This window comes from Melitaea cinxia, chromosome Z (assembly GCF_905220565.1).
Source record: "Melitaea cinxia chromosome Z, ilMelCinx1.1, whole genome shotgun sequence".
NCBI classification, from domain to species: Eukaryota; Metazoa; Arthropoda; class Insecta; order Lepidoptera; family Nymphalidae; genus Melitaea; species Melitaea cinxia.
In genome coordinates, this window is record NC_059424.1 from 2074645 (window position 1) to 2092640 (window position 17996).

The 17996-nt window shown below is 36.3% G+C and overlaps 1 protein-coding gene across 1 annotated transcript in view; it reads right to left on the reverse strand.

Moving 5' to 3' along the window:
• LOC123668985 (G-protein-signaling modulator 2) overlaps positions 1-17996 on the reverse strand; it is a 54076-nt gene that overhangs the window by 25692 nt on the left and 10388 nt on the right. Inside the window, exons 6-7 of the mRNA XM_045602667.1 lie at positions 17805-17903; positions 15916-16118 (exon numbers count right to left, since the gene is read on the reverse strand). Of these exons, the coding sequence (XP_045458623.1) occupies positions 15916-16118; positions 17805-17903 (302 nt within the window). The remainder of the gene's footprint in view (positions 1-15915; positions 16119-17804; positions 17904-17996) is intronic.

Consider the following 17996-nt stretch of genomic DNA (forward strand, 5'->3'; position numbering starts at 1 on the left):
TTTATAATGTAAGCCGACATTAATAGAATATTAAAAAAAAATAGCGAATAATTTAGAATTTCAACTTCTAGTATAGATATAGGATACAACTAATATTGGTAAAGCACGAGGCAATGAATCGTTATCGAGATACCAAGAAATAACATCTTCTTATCAATTCGATGTTCTTGTATGTATATATAACTTCGGTGATAATATAATTTCAACAAATTAGGTTTTTAATTTATAACTTTTTTATTAATTAAGCGCTTTATCGAACCATATTTAAATACCTTTAAATACTAGACCTAATAAATAATCTATCTTAATACCGCACAGGACGCTGCCGCGATGCAGCGAGCAGATTAAGATTCTTAATCTATTGAAGTCTTTTAAATATATATATTTATACTTTTAAGCCGAGAGTTCTAATGTTAAAATTATTACTTCTTAGGTAATACTTTGAACCTTTCATCTTTGTTTTCAATTTTGATATAGAATAATGTTGTTATTAATTACAAACGCATTTAGTTATAACGTATATTTCTAAAAGAAATTATATTGTGAATCTAAAGAAGTTAATTATTTTCATGACAATGCAATCTAGTTAACGTGTACAGACAAAGCTGAATGTTACTAATTCTGGTCGTTGTCTATATCGGCAACGAGCAGCTTAACATGAAATCCCGGTGACAGACACACAGACACACGCTTCATCGGCACGATTTAATAGCGATTCAATATCCTTAGTAGTTAGTAGTTAGTCTTTGTAGCGCTAGAAAGGCCTTTAGAACTATCATTCCTAAATAAAAGCGAACTTAAGAATGTTTTAAAATAGGTTTTCTATTTTAAAACATTCTTAGGTAAGCTTTTTCGGACACTGATTATCTGACTGAGACATTGACCTTCTAGCGAACTGTAAAAACTCAAATTAAAATAATAATAATAAAGTGTTTTTCTGAAATTATCTGCACAATTTTTTAAGTTCTAAGTGTATATGTATATATATGTATGTATGTATATGTATATATATGTGTATGTGTATGTATGTGTATGTATGTATATTCACGTATTATATGTATATATTATGTATGTACACCTCCATGCCGTCTAATTCTTTAGTCATGTCCTTTTCATGCTAGAGGTTGTCTGGAAGAGATCGCTCTTTTAGCGATAAGACCGCCTTTTGTACATGTCTATATTTTCTTTTACGGTGTAAAATTTTTCTCTGATAGTGTACAATAAAGAGTATTTGTATTGTATTGTATTGTAAGTTCTTTATTCCGTAGAAACTTACAAAAAAAAAGCAACGACAAAGCAGAATGAAAGTGATAAAATTTTCAAATTGAAGCGAGCACACGGTAAATAGGAATTCATTTTTATAGATTAGTGAATCTGGATTAGTGAATTTGGAAACTTTTTTAAACATTTTGCGAGCTAGCGTTGGTTTGTTTCCTTTGGTGCGTAGTTTGTACACGTAATAATAGGGTTGAAACTGCGTATAATACATGCGTTATTATTATATGACATCCATGTGTTATTGTGATGTTAGCAATACTTGCATTTATGAGATGCGTTTTTCAGATATATAATAGCAATGTAAGAATTTTTAAGTACTTATTTCTTAAACTCGCAAACGCGTAAATTTATATATATATATATATATATATATATATATATATATATATATATATATATACATCCAGATACATTTTTGGCGTCAATCACGAACTGCGTTATTACGACGTCCCTCAGTTATGCTTACATTTTATATGTTTTTACTGCGAATGTTGCTTATTTTTTTCATTTTAAATTCCGTGGGTTATATCAATTTCTTTAAATTTCTTTTTTGAGAATATTCTGCTTACAGTTGTGCCCAACCATTTATGAACCCCTTTCATGATACTTATGTTACTGCTTCCTCCATATATCCATATAGCCTCACTTAATGCACCGATTATTTAGCGTCCTATATAAGTAATGATGAAATGAGTGAGAAGTAAGCTGAAATGCGACGTTGCCAGTTTTCTAGTAGGTGCGATCATCTATCGTTAACTTAAGAAATAATTCTATTACGCTCGTTGAAATTTTAACATGTAACGGTCATAGGAAACCCTCCAATTTTTCATCTTATAATAGCTCTCTTAATAAGCTGCAACATATATTTTATTTAGGCTTTTAATATTTTAATTATTGACGACGTAGCACATCATCAGAATAATAATATAATAAATAATTATTTATCGTTGTGTCCATTTGTTATAAGTATTCTTTGACTCAAAGAATAATAATAAATAATGTTCTCTTATCTTGCCACGGATACTTTCTGTACATTGAAGATATTTAAAAAAAGTGATACGGTCTATGAATACAGGTTACTGAATCGAACATTTTTTTTATATGTTTGTATGTGTCGTTGTGTCTTCATCACGCCAAAACAGCTAAACGGATTTCAAGTAATTTTAGAACATGGGTAACTGGGTATTCAAGAATACGAGGATATTATTTTTTCTTCTTGGCTGACGAATCTTATAGGTTAATTAAGTTTTATAGCCACAAATAGTTGTGCCACCTGCTTTTACAAACAACATATTATTATCATTTTCAATATAAAAATATCTCATGGCTAAAATATTTTTTATACAGACTAAATAGTCTAACTACTTAACTCTATTTCACTAGAATGATTTACCTAAGTCGTCGTCTGGCAAATTTAAACGTCGTCAAACAATATTTACTTATAAAATATAAAGTATATATTTTAAGTAGGTTTCTAAGTTCTCTTTTTTTTAAGTGGATAACAATAGTTTATTAAACATTATACATATTTACAATTCACAACTTAAGAACTAAATATTTACAGATAGTTTTGGTATAAATCATGTCCGCGTGGAATCGTGTCAAGAATGCTGACAGCATTTTCTCGTTGAATCGCTATGCCGATTCTCTGGGCAAAAAAAAATGCACCAGCCCTCTTGTCACCAGTGGAGGCAACAAGGCGAGGAGTTATCTCATTTAAAAAAAAATTTAGCACTGCTACTCCAAGGTCCAAGTGTTTCGACTGCAAATGGCACAAAGATGTAATTTGAAATTAATGACGAATACTTGTGCCGCTTATTCGTTTCAGCTTTTTCCGCTGTGGCTCCCGCTTTTAAGGCTGTTTCCCTGGCCCGTCCCCTTTCCCAGGGAACCAACGTCAATCCATCAGGTCTCTTGCTATCATTGCGACTAATTCCAGTAGGCTCGATAAGAGCAGGAACGTCGATGGTGGCAAGAGCTTTTTTATGGTATCGTTTAGGGAACCGTGGCGGGAAAACCTACCTGAACTCTTGTTATAGGAAAGGCCGTGTATTCCGAAAGAGTCAACCTCTTTTCCGCACGGAGATCTGTGTTCAAAGCACAGTGGAGTTCCCAACCGGAGACCGAGAGCAATTCTAAAACTTTCATTGTCTAAAAGTGTCTCAAAGTTTTTTGACGGCATTGCGTGTAGCCTGGATTGGGTCAAAAGCCAGAACAGCTGCAAAAAAAACTTCGTATCCTTAATAACAGTATGCGTCAAACTAACGTCCGTATATGTGTTACGTATTGCGTAACCCTTACCTTATATACGGACGTCGTAAACCTGTATACCTACTATTGGAACCACTACATATTCGACGTCCATGACCAAACCGTCACTAAACAAAAAACACAAATTTTCAGTAGGGGCGCTCAGTAACCAAATAAAAAATCATTGCAAAAATGTATTAAATGTAACAGAACCTTTGTTTTTTCAAATTCAAAGACTGATACCCAGCCTGGCTTCCATGTGCATGCAAAAAAGTATAGATAATGTATATTAACTTATAGAAATATTTTTATTTTTATGACAAAATAGTGTCACTTTTCCGTTTAATATGTAAATTCAATTCGTAAATTCGTTAAAGCCTTACTTTTTCTTTTTAAGTGTACTTTTATTTTATTTTACTACTTAAGCAGTATATTGCAACCGAGCGTCAAATAAGCAGCGACACGTGCGTAGCAACTTCGGCAAACTGTTTTTAAATGATTTGTTTTGACTTAATTGAATATTTCAAAACCTTCAAATACAGTCAGTTTGGCAACGTCGCAATAGGACGTCAAATAATCGGTTGTATCGGAAGAGTTTTAGCAGAGTATACGCTCTGTCGATATACACGCTAGACTAGCGCTGCACCGTTGGTGCGGAATTTCGCGGAAGTTTTAGTTATACAAATGCAAATGTCTCAACGATTTTTTGCCTTCCGGCGATTTTTGTTGTACAGGTAGCTAGAGCCAAAAGGACTAATAGGACATCGATTAAAAAAGTGGCGTCCGATATGCGGACGTCTAAAGGAGGTGGACGCCAGTTTAGATGCATTTCGGCCCATGTGGGACGCCTAATTATTAGCAGGATGTATATATATATATATATATATATATATATATATATATATGTATATATATTTTCTTTTAATGATTTGCGCAATTTTCTAAATACGTTAAACGCCGCCTTGATTTTTTAGTTTTTCTGTTTGGGCCAGGGGGAACACCATGTAGTCGACACACAATTGTTCCGTTGGTACCGCGGTCATGTGGTGTCCACCACATGACCACGAGCCAGAGTCAACTTAAAAAATATGACTTAGAAAAATATGTAAATAAAATAGTGTAAATAAAAATAAGTAAGATCTTAAGGCATGGGTTTTTGGTTGTGAAAAACAAACTTATCATTTTTTTTTTGTTAGTAAGGACTTTTAAGCTGGCTCCATGAACTAAACAAGTGAGGCCCAACTAGTGTCCCTCATAGCGCTCCACGTGTCAATTTTTCTTTACATAAGAACATTCTATTAAGTATTTGGATAAAATAAAATAAATATCCGAATTGGTCCAGCCGTTCTCTAATTTTGTTCTATTTAGCGGTTCATTTTTATTTAAACAGATTTGATGAGTTTGTGAAATTGTTACAGCAAATAGTTATTGTATGAGCTGGCGACGCCGTGTTCCATTCCCGTTCATGACAAATATTTGTATAAAATAAAGAGATATTTACTGAAGTTGTGAGCAATTTATGTTAACATTTTATGTATGTCCAAAAGGGAGCCGTTGAGTTTATTTCTTATTTATTTTAATTTATTAGAAGGCAGAAAGAGCAGAAACGATATTCGCAAATATTAACCGCGTACGTTGTTGGCTTTTCATTGGTACTATTTCCATTTGTCTAGTATTTCTGTCTGGTAAAGGAAATAAATACGATATGTCAGGCTCACATGTTGAATACGTACGTTGTTAAAAAATGCTTTTAACAAAATCGGCGAATGCATCGACAACGTTTTGGTACATTAGAGTAAGTATTGGAATTTACGTTGACGGTAGCGAATTCGATTCCCCCTTCAGGCATTTATTTTTATTTTCACCAATATTGTTTCTGGTCTGGGCGTAAGCCCACCCGTCCTTTGTTGAGTTAAGCTATCAGCTTATTTATAAACTGTTCTATATCATAATTAACATAGCTGACCAGGCAGACGTAATCTCGTTAATCAAATGCATTCTCAAATAAAGAAAATAAAGAATTAAACAACTTATAAAAAATCGGCCAAGCGATTCTAAAAGTGGAAAGGGATTAATACTTAAACAATTACATATAGTTGCATAAACAGCGCAACATTTAAGCTTCGAATCATTAATGAGATCATAAGTATATCCGAAGTACTGTTTGGTAGCAAAACTGTGCACCTATTAAATATTTGTTTTAAATATTCGATAATTTGAGGTAATGATGGTTTTAAAGTAAAAGAGTTAAAAGCCTTACGTGCGATAAGTACGCGAGCGTATGTATTTTAAAATAAAAAATTGAAAATTATATATGAATAATTTTGTATATTTGCGAAATGTCAGTGTTTGAGAAAAAATATTTTAGGAAACTCACGATTTAGCCTGTTACGTCCCACTGCTGGGCATAGGGCTTTTTCTTCGTGTAGGAAAAGGTTTGGAGCTTAATACACCACGCTGCTCCACTGGGGGCTGGCGGTTATATTATCTGCTACGAGTAACGATCGCTATCACGTGTCTATGATAACAACCGAGACCGGCGGCTTAACGTGTTCTCCGAGACAAGGTGAGGAGACCCACGAGGACAGATATCGAAACCGGAAAGAAATATTTGTAAATCCATCGCGTGCGAGAAATCGAACCCGCTAACCGCCGGTGTTTAAGCGTCGACGCGGCACAATTAACACTACACAACAAAGCGATTGTTTAGATGACTAATTAAAAATATATCCATAAGTTTTTCCGCATCGCTCGCAACGGCACATTTTATTGTTATAACCATTTAATTTTAACGTTGAACCTAATCTAATATTAATTAAGCTTAATTTCCGTTTCCCTGTTATATTAAACGTCAATAGCACAGCTTTGTCTATCCTTGTGATGATCAATATGATGCGCTCGCCGTCTATTCTATGCCATTAACCTCTCAGTTCCCGATCAGACGTACGAACACTTACCTGATAATTGTTTCAAGACGATTACTGCACTACATTATTTAATAATGAAACACCCAAAACAACTTTGAATTGCACAAGTAATTCTTAAAAAATAATAATACTATTATTATTATTATTAAACTTTGCACACACAAAAAAAAAGATACATTTCAGAACGATTAGATACAAAACAAGTAATGTATGCAAAGGCGGCCTTATCGCTTATAGCGATCTCTTCCAGGCAACCTTTAATAAAAGTAGTATGTATATGAAAAATATGTCAGTAACAGTGCCCAATCAACAACGCAAGTTTAATACACATAATTAAATCAATTTATAGTACTAAACGTACTTATATAATACAATATTCATTCACTATGTTTGCTCGCAAACGAAAAAAAAAACCGACTTCAATTACATCGGAAAGTAATATGGCGTGGGTTGTCGATAAACTGTCAATAAAATAAGCATTATCAGGGGGTAACATAAAAAGTAGGTAGTCGTCAGATCTCGATCAAGTTTAAACGGGACCACATCACAAGCTGTGGATTAAAAACTAATCATCAAAATTCGTACACGCGGTAAAATTTATTTATTTATTTATTTAATTAGAACCACCAACAGAATTGCATGTTTAAAAAATTTACAAAATGAAATAATGAAATAACACACATAGAAAATACAGCCGAAATGAGAACTTTCTCCTTTTTTGGCATATATTACACGATTATTTATGACCGACGATCTACGTAAGATTGTCGGTGTAGGCTGGATGAGGATTGCGGAAAACCGGGATGTCTGGCGCGAACTTGGGGCGGCCTATGTCCAGCAGTGGACTGCGATAGGCTGAAGTGATGGTGATGGTGATGGTAGTGATGGTAATCGTAATGATAATGATGATGATGATGATGATGCACACGTCTTCTGTTTTGTAAGGTGGGCAACTAAATGCATATGTTTTAGGTAAAAGTCAGCTGATATAGGCATACCTCGTTTTTTTAAATAAATATACAGTTCCCAAGTGACCGAGTTAAGCTCGGTATTTTTAGTTGTGTTTTTTTTTTGAAATTATATTTAAATACGAATTACATATACGACATAATAATAAAAAATATGAACTAGTTATTTAAATAAAAAATTATGAGTGCAATTAGAAAAAAAAAGGAAAAAAATAATCGATCTGGAGACATAGGAATTTGAATCGTGGTCTTCTCAGTCAATCCCGACTGGCCCATTTCCCACCTGAGTTATTACAAGGTTATTAAATTTATCTTCGTATTTTAACGATACTGTAGCCATTTTTTCATTGCCTAAAAACAGGGATAAAACGACATTTTCTAAAAATTAATCCTAGCTGTATTGATTTATCGCCCCCGAAATCCCCTACATACTAAATCTCATGAAAATCGTTGGAACCGTTTCCGAGATTCAAATTATATACATATAGAATACAAGAATTACTCGTTAATTAGTATTAGATATGTATAAATAAAAAGACGGCAGACAAACGCAGGGTCAATACAAACAATGCCAACGGGCTAGTCAGTGGGGTTAATAAATCGATACAATATTTTTAGGCAACACCAAACGGACTTGTTAGTTCATGTACATGTATCAAGTGAACCTAAAATAATTATGCGTGCGTAAAGGACAATGAAATTTGGTTTAGGATAGCGGGGGAGGGGGGAAGAGGAGGGTGAGCCAACGGTATCCTGCCGAGATAATTCGACGAGCACAGACTCAGAATACTGAGCTTTAGTATTAATTAAGATCGAAATGTCAGTTGCACATAGAGAGGGGGGCTTTTGATAGTGTACTTCTTATAACAGTGGGTTTAATTAGGTTTTGAGAGGGTTATAGGGATACCTGCGGTTATGTAAAACTAGTAGGAAGTAACTTAGTGAATTGTTGAAAACTAACAATAATATATTAAATATGAAAAAAAAATGTTGCAAACCTTTTTAAAATACAGATTTATGTGAATGGACCTTTGCACTAAATGTAAAATGCTTTTTAAATTGTACTCAAACAAAGCATGTATTGTATAACATATTGCCTGGAGTGATGAAAAATTTAACAATTTATAATATTATACGAATGAAGCTGTACAAAATAAATTGAATACAAAGATATCCTTTATACGAGTTTTTGATTTTTTTTATCGTTAATAGTGACGCAATTGACATTACTTTTTTTGTTGTGTGACAATTACGTGGAAGTCACCGGCTAGCTTTTATTTATTAGCTGTATTAAAAAAAAATACTCGACAAGATTAGGATCGTAGTTCAATTCAGTAGTACTAATAGTAGTAAAAGTAGTTTACAATACATTTATCAGATGCACGAAAGTAGCACATGTATTGGTAATAATAATTGCACGCAGTAGTACAGTTACTGTTCACAAAAAAAGCAGCGGAGGTCATTATGATTTCATTATGACCATAATTACAGACTTCCAAGCGTGATATTTTAAAATACATTTCTTTAGAAGTGAACAACCGCTCTGGTGTAGTGGTGCGAATAATAGCCTAAAACTCAATGTCTTTCTAATTTTTATTACAATAAAATTTATATAACAGTTCTAGAAGTATTTATTTATTTATTTCCGTATTTACACAACATATTCAAGTAACAAGTGACAAAAAAGGAACAATCAGTATCTAGGTGTAATTTGAAAGCAATTACTATTATGATCTCTACTTCTCCTAGCTAGGTAGCTGAGCTATCTGTATTAAGGAGAAGCGATTTTCCTCCCAAGAATTCTACAATTTTTACTTTTCAAAACACCCACGGTTTGCGGGTTCGACTCCCATTCGAGATGGATATTTGTATTTGTACAAATATTTCTTTCCAGTTTGGATGTCTGTCCTTGTGGGGAAGACCCACCTGTCGATCCCGATTGTTATCGTAAATACCTGATACTGATAATAGGGAATATATCCGCCAACCTGCAGTGGAGCAGCGTGGTGGATTAAACTCCAATTATTTTCCTACAGGAAGAAAGAGTCCTATGCCCAGCAGTGGAATGTTACAGGCTGAATATGGGATGAATGCGTAGAAACTTGGTAACATACAATATAATTTTAATTGATTTAGATTTCATAAGACAATTTGCAATATTAACAAGACCCTAGATATACTAAAATGGCAAATAAAAACTTAAAATTGTTTTTTAATACTGTGATAATCGTTTTTCAAAACTGAAATTAAGATTTATATTTTTAATTTCAAGATAGCACTGAATTTGTGTAATAATTGACGTTACTTAGACAACATAAAAGTTTTTAACGAGTCCACATACAGCGCTTCTAACACTTGCAATAATGTCGAAGTATTGAGAATACAAAATAACGGACAAAAAGTGGTAAATATTCCATTTAAATCGTCATATGTTCTGTATCTATAAGACAACTAAAACAAAAAGAATTTACTTTGCTGACGTGTTTTACTAATTCCTCCCTTTTTAATCAGATATCCTTACTATTCTTTCAAAATAATATAGAAAAATTTAAAACATTATTGACTTACGAATTTCATTAGGTTTTGCCAATCACTGCACCAGGATATCAAATAGATACAAAAGTATAATATAATTTCTAAAACCATACGGTTATGAAAAACGTCAATAATTCCGTACTTTGTCAGTTTTCCAAGCGCATGAATATGGAATTATCTCTTAGTTTTTTTTTTTTTTATATTTTTTTAATGAACGTGCAGGGATCCGAATATTAAAGCGAGCCGGTAGCCAACCATATTAATCAGATTAATATATGCATTCACATTCGTATTGGAAGGGATTTCGTCCTGTTAAATCAAAGGCTTACCAGTATTTGTAAATATAGTCTGTTTATATCACTCGTAATATTGGATATTTTGTTTACATAACCTGCCAGTGGAGTTAATTGTCGCTTTTGGTATAAATCTACGAGAGATCTGGATTTGATTTTAGTATATATGTTGTACTAGTTAGTTTGGAATGTACCATTATAGCTAATTATACCAATCGTTTGTATACAGTGCGAGAATTGTAACCTGTGCTTTTTTTAATAAAATACTGAGATGCAATCTTGTAGTTTCCATATATTAGCCATTATGTGTTTGTCTATTAATTGTAATTGGTCCAAACGTATTCAAAGTTATAATAGTTTTATTATTTTTTCGTTACCTATGGTAGAACTAATATTTTTTATAATTTTGTCGTTTATCAAGTAATTTTAATTAAAATTTTGCATGATTAGAGTTACGTATGTTAGGAATCTAAAATCTTGGAATTAGCTAAGAGCTAGACACAGTTGCAGATATAAATATATTATATTATTAGTTCAGTAAAAATTTTGATTGTTATGAAAAATTCTTAAATCTTATATATAAAATTCTCGAACAATACGATACTCCTCCGAAATGGATGGACCGATTTTTGAAAAATTTTGTGTAGATCTGAGATAGATCTATAGGTAGGTCGGAGAATCGGCCAACATCCATTTTTGATACCCCTAGCTTATAGGGGGGGAGGGGATTAAGGGAGTTAATATCATTCAACGTTTGCGGAGCCAGCTAGTTTGTATATAAAATACGAAGAAACTTTCCCTGACCATGACCTGATAATATACAGAAATAAATTATTTATTTAAAATAATTATAGCATTTCAACTATGCGAAGACATTTTACTTGATGTTTAATTAATTGCTGTGAATCATCGTCTGACATTGCGTGACAATTGTGGTATTACTATTTCCAATGTGTTGTATTATGCAAAAAAAATCGATGTGAGGACCGTATGAAGACAACATTTAAAACAATCAACATAATATTATGATGGTGGTTTTAAATAATGAATAAACTGTCAATTACTAAAACTTGACTTTTTTCCCCTTTTAAAGCATGTTAAAATGATCATTGATTTTTTTTAGTGAAAACTCATTTTTGTAGTAAAATTGGGCGCGGGGTAAGACGGGGGGACGTAACATCACCGAAACTGATTACTACTTCGCTGGAGGATGTCTTTAATACCTTAGATTGGGGGTACAAGGTATCGACGTCAACGGCGAATACAATTTTTTTTCTAGGATGGAGCACGCTTACCTAGAAGTAGCCTATTCGCTCGCGACTTAAAGACTCCAGATTGGAGCTATCCGGAAACACAGACGCTGGTAGAGAGTTCCATTCTTTAGCCGTACGCATCAAGAATGTACTAGCGAATCGCTTAGTGCATATAGTGGGTATGTCAACCATATAAGGGTGGCGTAACGCTCTGCGTCTGGTTGTTCGAAGGTGGAAGTAGCAGGAAAGAATCAGGTCGTGGAGTTCCTGCGCACACTTTCCGAAGAGTACCCGATAAAAAATCGACAGGGCGACCACCCTACGCCGATGATCCAAGCTTTGTAGCGACCAGAGTATCATCGCCAATGAGCCTCTTGGCTCGCCTCTCGATTGCCTCGAGAAGCTCCAGCTGGTACTTGACAAAAACCATCCCAAAGATGAGAGTAGTACTCCATGTATGAGCGAACTTGAGTTTGGTATAAATTTAAGAGCTGTTCCGGAGTGAAATACTTTCTCACCTTCAAAAGGACGCCCAGTTTTTTGGCAGCTATTGCAGCCTTTGCTTCTATGTATGAGCCAAAATTGAGGTTAGATGATATAGTAACGCCAAGAAGCTCAAGGTGACCAGCTATGGGGACGGGCACACCTCGGAAAGAGGGAGTCAGGTGGAAAGGACGAAGGTAAGCAATGTTCTTTTATGCTTCAGCGCGAGAACAGTCAGCATTAAACCAGGGTCAGGCTGCCACTGAGGCTGATGCGTTAGTGAATGGCCGCCGCTGGTATGATGCAAAAAAAAAAACGCATCTCATCCCAGTCTGCTGACTTGTATCACCATATTCGCCGGGTTCCTTTGGGGCAATAACGGGCGGTGAATGGGCGGATACAGACTTCACCAAACAATGGTCCGCTGCCTAAAGGCGATGAAACCGATATCGATAATAGCGGCCAGGGTCTGTGGTCAGAAGAAGGTCTAAACAATCGACAGTATGCGAGTCAACATCGGGTACCCTAGTTGCTTCCCGGACCAGTTGAGTGAGATTGAGCGCTAAAGCGAGTTTGTGAATCTCTCTACTAGCGTGGTCAGTGTGATGGTATGGGAATAGTCACTCTTGGTGGTGGGCATTAAAGTCCTCCAGCATTACCAATTCAGCAGTAGGATACCGATGCTGAGAGAGATAGCTGAGTAGTAGATGAGCTGAGTAGATATAGACATGTAGAATTTTATTCGTTCTTGTATCCACCAAAACCCATAGGTTGGAGAAGCTGGAGTCTTCAAGACTGCGGAGACGCCGGCAACAATGTCGTCGCGGGTATATCAGCAAACACCCGCGCGTGGATTAAAATTGTGCTTCAAGTTATATCCCGGGTAACATAAGTATGCTGTGTCAGATGGACTGCCAATCTGCGTCTCCGAGAGGAACAGTAGGGCCGGTTTCTTAGTCTCGAGATGGTAGTGGACTCGGATGTTGGAGAGGCGTACTGAGAGTGAGACGGAGCGCAACCGCTGTTCTGCCTTGTTTTTGTTCCTCTTTGTCATATACATATAAGTTGGCGGGAGAAGGAAGGCGAGAAGAAGGCAGTGAAACGAAGCTCCACGCTACTCTAACCCTTAGTTTCTCACCGACTTGCCGCACTGGAGAGAGGATTGATCTGGAGACTGCGGGGACGCTCGAGCCCCCCCGAAGATATCCACCGGGCTCTTTCATCCGGTCGCCAACCGGCACGAAGGCGCATCCCGAGATTTTTCGACAGGTGGCGGGGAAGACTTTCGTGTGTGGCTAGCACATTAATTAGGCCCCCAACTACCTGCGGTCAGTCAGCGGTGCACCGTGCCTCGGATCTCGCTACTCTCCAAAACCAATCACCACAGCGCAGTGGCGCCAGTGCAAGTCAGACCGGTCAATTCGTACGGAGCAACTTTTTCGATCCAACCTCTCAGTCGGATACACCGATTAACATACCGAAACACGATAGCCGCTTGACGGTATAACTTTGTTCGGTGGGTGGTCGCAAATCGACGACTAGAGCTAGAGCCTACCACTAGTACGTGACCTGGTAAGCACCACCCAGGGACCACGTGTAGGGATTCACAACGGGGTATACACCTCGGGGACGAAGGTGACTCAGGCCCCAAAATACATCTTTCACCCTCGTTTATTTTTTTGTTTTTCGTCATCTTTACGGAGACGTTGGATGAGCTAGACCAAATGCTGGGCGGCCTAAACGAGTCCTTCCGACGAGTGGTCTCAGTGTGAATTTGGACAAAACGAAAGTTATGTTGTGTTATTTATGACGCCACGTTGATGCAGAGGTCACAGCCATGGATTGTACCAGTTGCGCTGGCGGTTGCGGGTTCGATCCCCGCACATGACAAACATTTGTATTGGCCATACAGGTGTTTGCCGTGGTCTGGGTGTTTGTGCACTCCTAGTTGGTCTCCCCACCCTGCCTCGGAGAGCACGTTAAGCCGTCGGTCACGGTTGTTATCATGTACACCTGATAGCGATCGTTACTCATAGTAGGGAATATATCCGCCAACCTGCATTGGAGCAGCGTGGTGGATTAAGCTCTGATCCTTCTCCTACATGGGGAAAGAGCCCTATGCCCAGTAGTGGGATATTACAGGCTGAAGCGAAAGTTATGTTTAACAACCAAGTCATACCGACACCTGTATCGACCGATGGTGTCCTGCTAGTTGTTCAAGATTATATCTACCTAATCCACACCATTCAACTAGGCCGCAACAAACTTTGAAAAGGAGGCCGATAGTAGGATACAGTTGGGCTAGGCTGCGTTTGACAGGCTTCGTCGAGTCTTCACTTTTGATGCTTCAATGCTTGAAGACCAAATCTTAAGTCGCTCAACCTGCAGTAGAACGGGCCATGCTTGGGGTCTCTCTCAAATATAGGATCAGAGGTGAGACTATCCGCGATAGAATGAAAATAACCAACATATCCTACAGAATTATCAAGTTAAAGTAGCAGTGGGCTGGTCATCTGTGTCGCAAGACCGATGAACGTTTGAGCAGACGTGTCCTGTCCACGTCTTGGCAAACGCAGTGTGGGACGTCCTCCATCTCGTTGGACCTACGATCTACGTAAGAAGTAAGAAGTGGTGGTTGGATGAGGATTGAGGAAAACCGGGATGTGTGGCGCGAACTTTGGGAGGCCTATGTCCAACAATGGTCTGCGATAGGCTGAAGTGATGATGAAGAGTGGTGATGACCCTTGTCATTATAAGTTAAAAGTTTGACAAGTTGATTTGACAGTAATATAATGAGTGTGTCTTTTATTGCAAAATAAAAAAATTTTAAACTATTACCCATTTTTTTTAAATAAATTAATCACACTTGAAATAGAAAAAGAAACCTGTGTTGGGAGTCACGAGAAATACAGCACAAACACATATGTCCTAGATCATGAGAAATATTTGTGTTGTTAATATTAACATTTGTTATAAGTAGGTATATATCGACTTAGCAAACATTAACGCAAATGTCGATTGTCACTTATCACCAACGCGGGAAGCCGTTATTCACGATCGTTCATATTAATTTAGAATAAATACCAAATAGTATATACTCGATATTCCCCAGGTGAAAGTTGCCCTTTGTCGGGTATCCGAAAGCACACAATAGAAATACAATGACCCATAAGACGCTATACAGCTGTATGGCACTGGTGGTCAAATCGTGATCGCCAATGGTACAAATTGTCACGAACTCAGCATCAATCTACAGTGTTAAGGTGCAAACCATAACATCATATTAACAAAAGTTAAATAAATATGCAAATATTAAATGAGGCAAACCGTTAATAGCATGTCTGAAAAATGGGGCAAATATTTTGAAACAAATATTTGCAGTTGGAGGGGTTATAACATGATTCACACTTTAGAAATCGCTACTAGTAATGTGTAACAGATATTTTCTTGAACTAACCTAAAATGTTTAAAAAGGTAGCGACTTAACAACCGCTCTGGTGTATTCCGATTCAAAATTTAGAAGTCACCAATAGTAATGTGTAATAGATATAAAATAAAGCAACAGTTTTTAAATTAAAATTTTAAATTCAGAACGTTCACTTGTATGTATGTATTGTTATATTGTATCGGTTTTAGTTTTAATGTTATATTTTTAATTTTGTTGAATTAACCAAAAAACTGAAAAATACGAACGTTATCAAACACGCCTTAGAATCTGGCTGAAGCAACAACAGTCGCTTGTTTGATGTACATTCAAGGTAAATGTTTATACCGGCCATGTGCATTACTGTGTTTGGGAGGTTCTGTTGTATTTCTGGTCCCCAATATTGTATTTTATACTCGGGCAGAAGCTACTTATCCAAAAACAATACAATTTGACCAACTGAAAAGCAAAAAAAAAAAGCAAAAACAGATAAAAACTACTCACGGATTCTTATTCCCACTGCTAGAAGAACGCTGTAGCTTTCTCGGTCTGTTCTCTTTATCGAGGCTAGCTCTCTGCTCATCCATCCTATCTGACTGACACTTGGCCACCAGCTCCATGAACATCTCGGGGTTATCGCCTTCTTCTGATTCACCACGGACCATTTCTTTGTCTTCACCCTCCCGTTTCTTACCATCTGGAGTTATCTGGTGACAAATAAATGGTAGTCAAATTAAATTTAAAAAAAATTGGTTACCAATTTGAATATTGAATTTGCATATATTGATACTTGAATTTATCTTACAAACTAGCTGCGCTGGTTTCACTCGTGTTAATTTGAAAAAAAAAGTAACTAAAATGTTTTTAGCTTATTGTCTTCTTTGGGAAATCGACTATTTAACACAAAAAGATTTTTTCAATCTGAGCCAATAGTTCTTGAAATTTGATTGAACTCTGTTTGGCTTTTTTTTTAGTTATTCATATGATGATAATTAATGTTATATCTTTATATCTTATAGTATTAAACGAGCAATTCTTATATATATATATATATATATATATATATATATATATATGAGCTAAGCTCGGTCACCCAGGTACTATATCTTTATCTCTTATCTTTATCTTTCGCTGCTGTTTACACAAAATACGCACACATAAATATTTGACAACCAATATATATGTCAATCCTTTTTCATTACTGACAAAATTCTACATTTTTTAAATAAAAAATGCACCATCATCCGAATATTTTGGATATATATTGTCGATTCCAAAACTTGATTTAAATACGTTCTTTAATTTGAGGGGAAAGTTTCCGTATCGACGATATAAGTGGGGATGAACATTAACTGTTTGACAGTTACGAAACCCATGAACATTTTTTATTGGATTTTTTTTTCGGTTATTTTGTTTTTTCGTCAATTTTCCAATGTCTTTAATAGTTATTCTGCAATTCGGGACGGAGACAAATACAAAAAATTAAAAACGAATAATCGGTTCAACTGTTTTCGAGTGAAAGTTGCGCACACTCTGAAGTGTATCCGATAAAAAACCGACAGGCCGGCCCCCCTCCGCCGATGATGCAAGCTTTGCAGCTTTGCGGCTACCAATGCATCATCACCGATGAGCCTCCTGGCTCGTCTCTCAATTGATTCAAGAAGCTCCAGCTGGTACTTGGCTGAGCCATCCCAAAGATGAGAGCAGTACTCCATGCATGATCGAGCTTGTGCTTGATATAAATTCAGAAACTATTCCGGAGTGAAGTACCGTCTCACCTTCGAGAGGACGCCCAGTTTTTTTGCAGCTGTTTGAGCTTTTGCCTCTATATATGAGCCAAAATTGAGGGTGGATGATAAAGTAACGCTAAGAAGCTCCAGGTGGCCGGATATGGGCACGGGCATACCTCGGAAAGAGGAAAAAAAAGAAAGTGTTCGAACAAACCCGACTGTTTTATAAATTAAGAAGATATTAGACATACAATTTTATATCTTTACATTAAATAAACCTGTCTGCTGCTCGACTAAAGAAAAATAAAATGAAATTAGAGCAATCGGCATCAATCGGCAGATGGGACATAAAGCATTGATTTTTTATTTATTTATGCTTCAAACTAAAAATTCATTTATGGCCATCTGTTATTAAATAGTGGTAATTAACATAACTAGTCAGACGATTTAAATGTAATTCACTCACTCGGCGTAAGATGGCGCTGAACATTTTAAAAGCGTTTGTTAATAATAAATCACTGGCCTAGTTTTATATAAAAAGGAACAGATTAATATCTATACCAATAGAAAACCACAGCATACCTGTATTAGAGACAGCTGTTCCATACTCTGTCGTCTAACGCGAAGAGCGTTAAAAGGCGTGCGAGGAGCCGCAGAGTCTGCCTGAGGAGGCGAAGGCGCTGCATCAACTGGGAGCCCTAGGACTTTACAAAGGTCCCCGATATTCATCTGGGCTGTGGCCATTCCGAGAACATCTCCTAGCTGTATAAAATACAAAACAATAAACTGTTATAATTATTTAAGTAGATAACATAATTATTAGTAATACAGTACATTCGAGACTGGATTAAACTA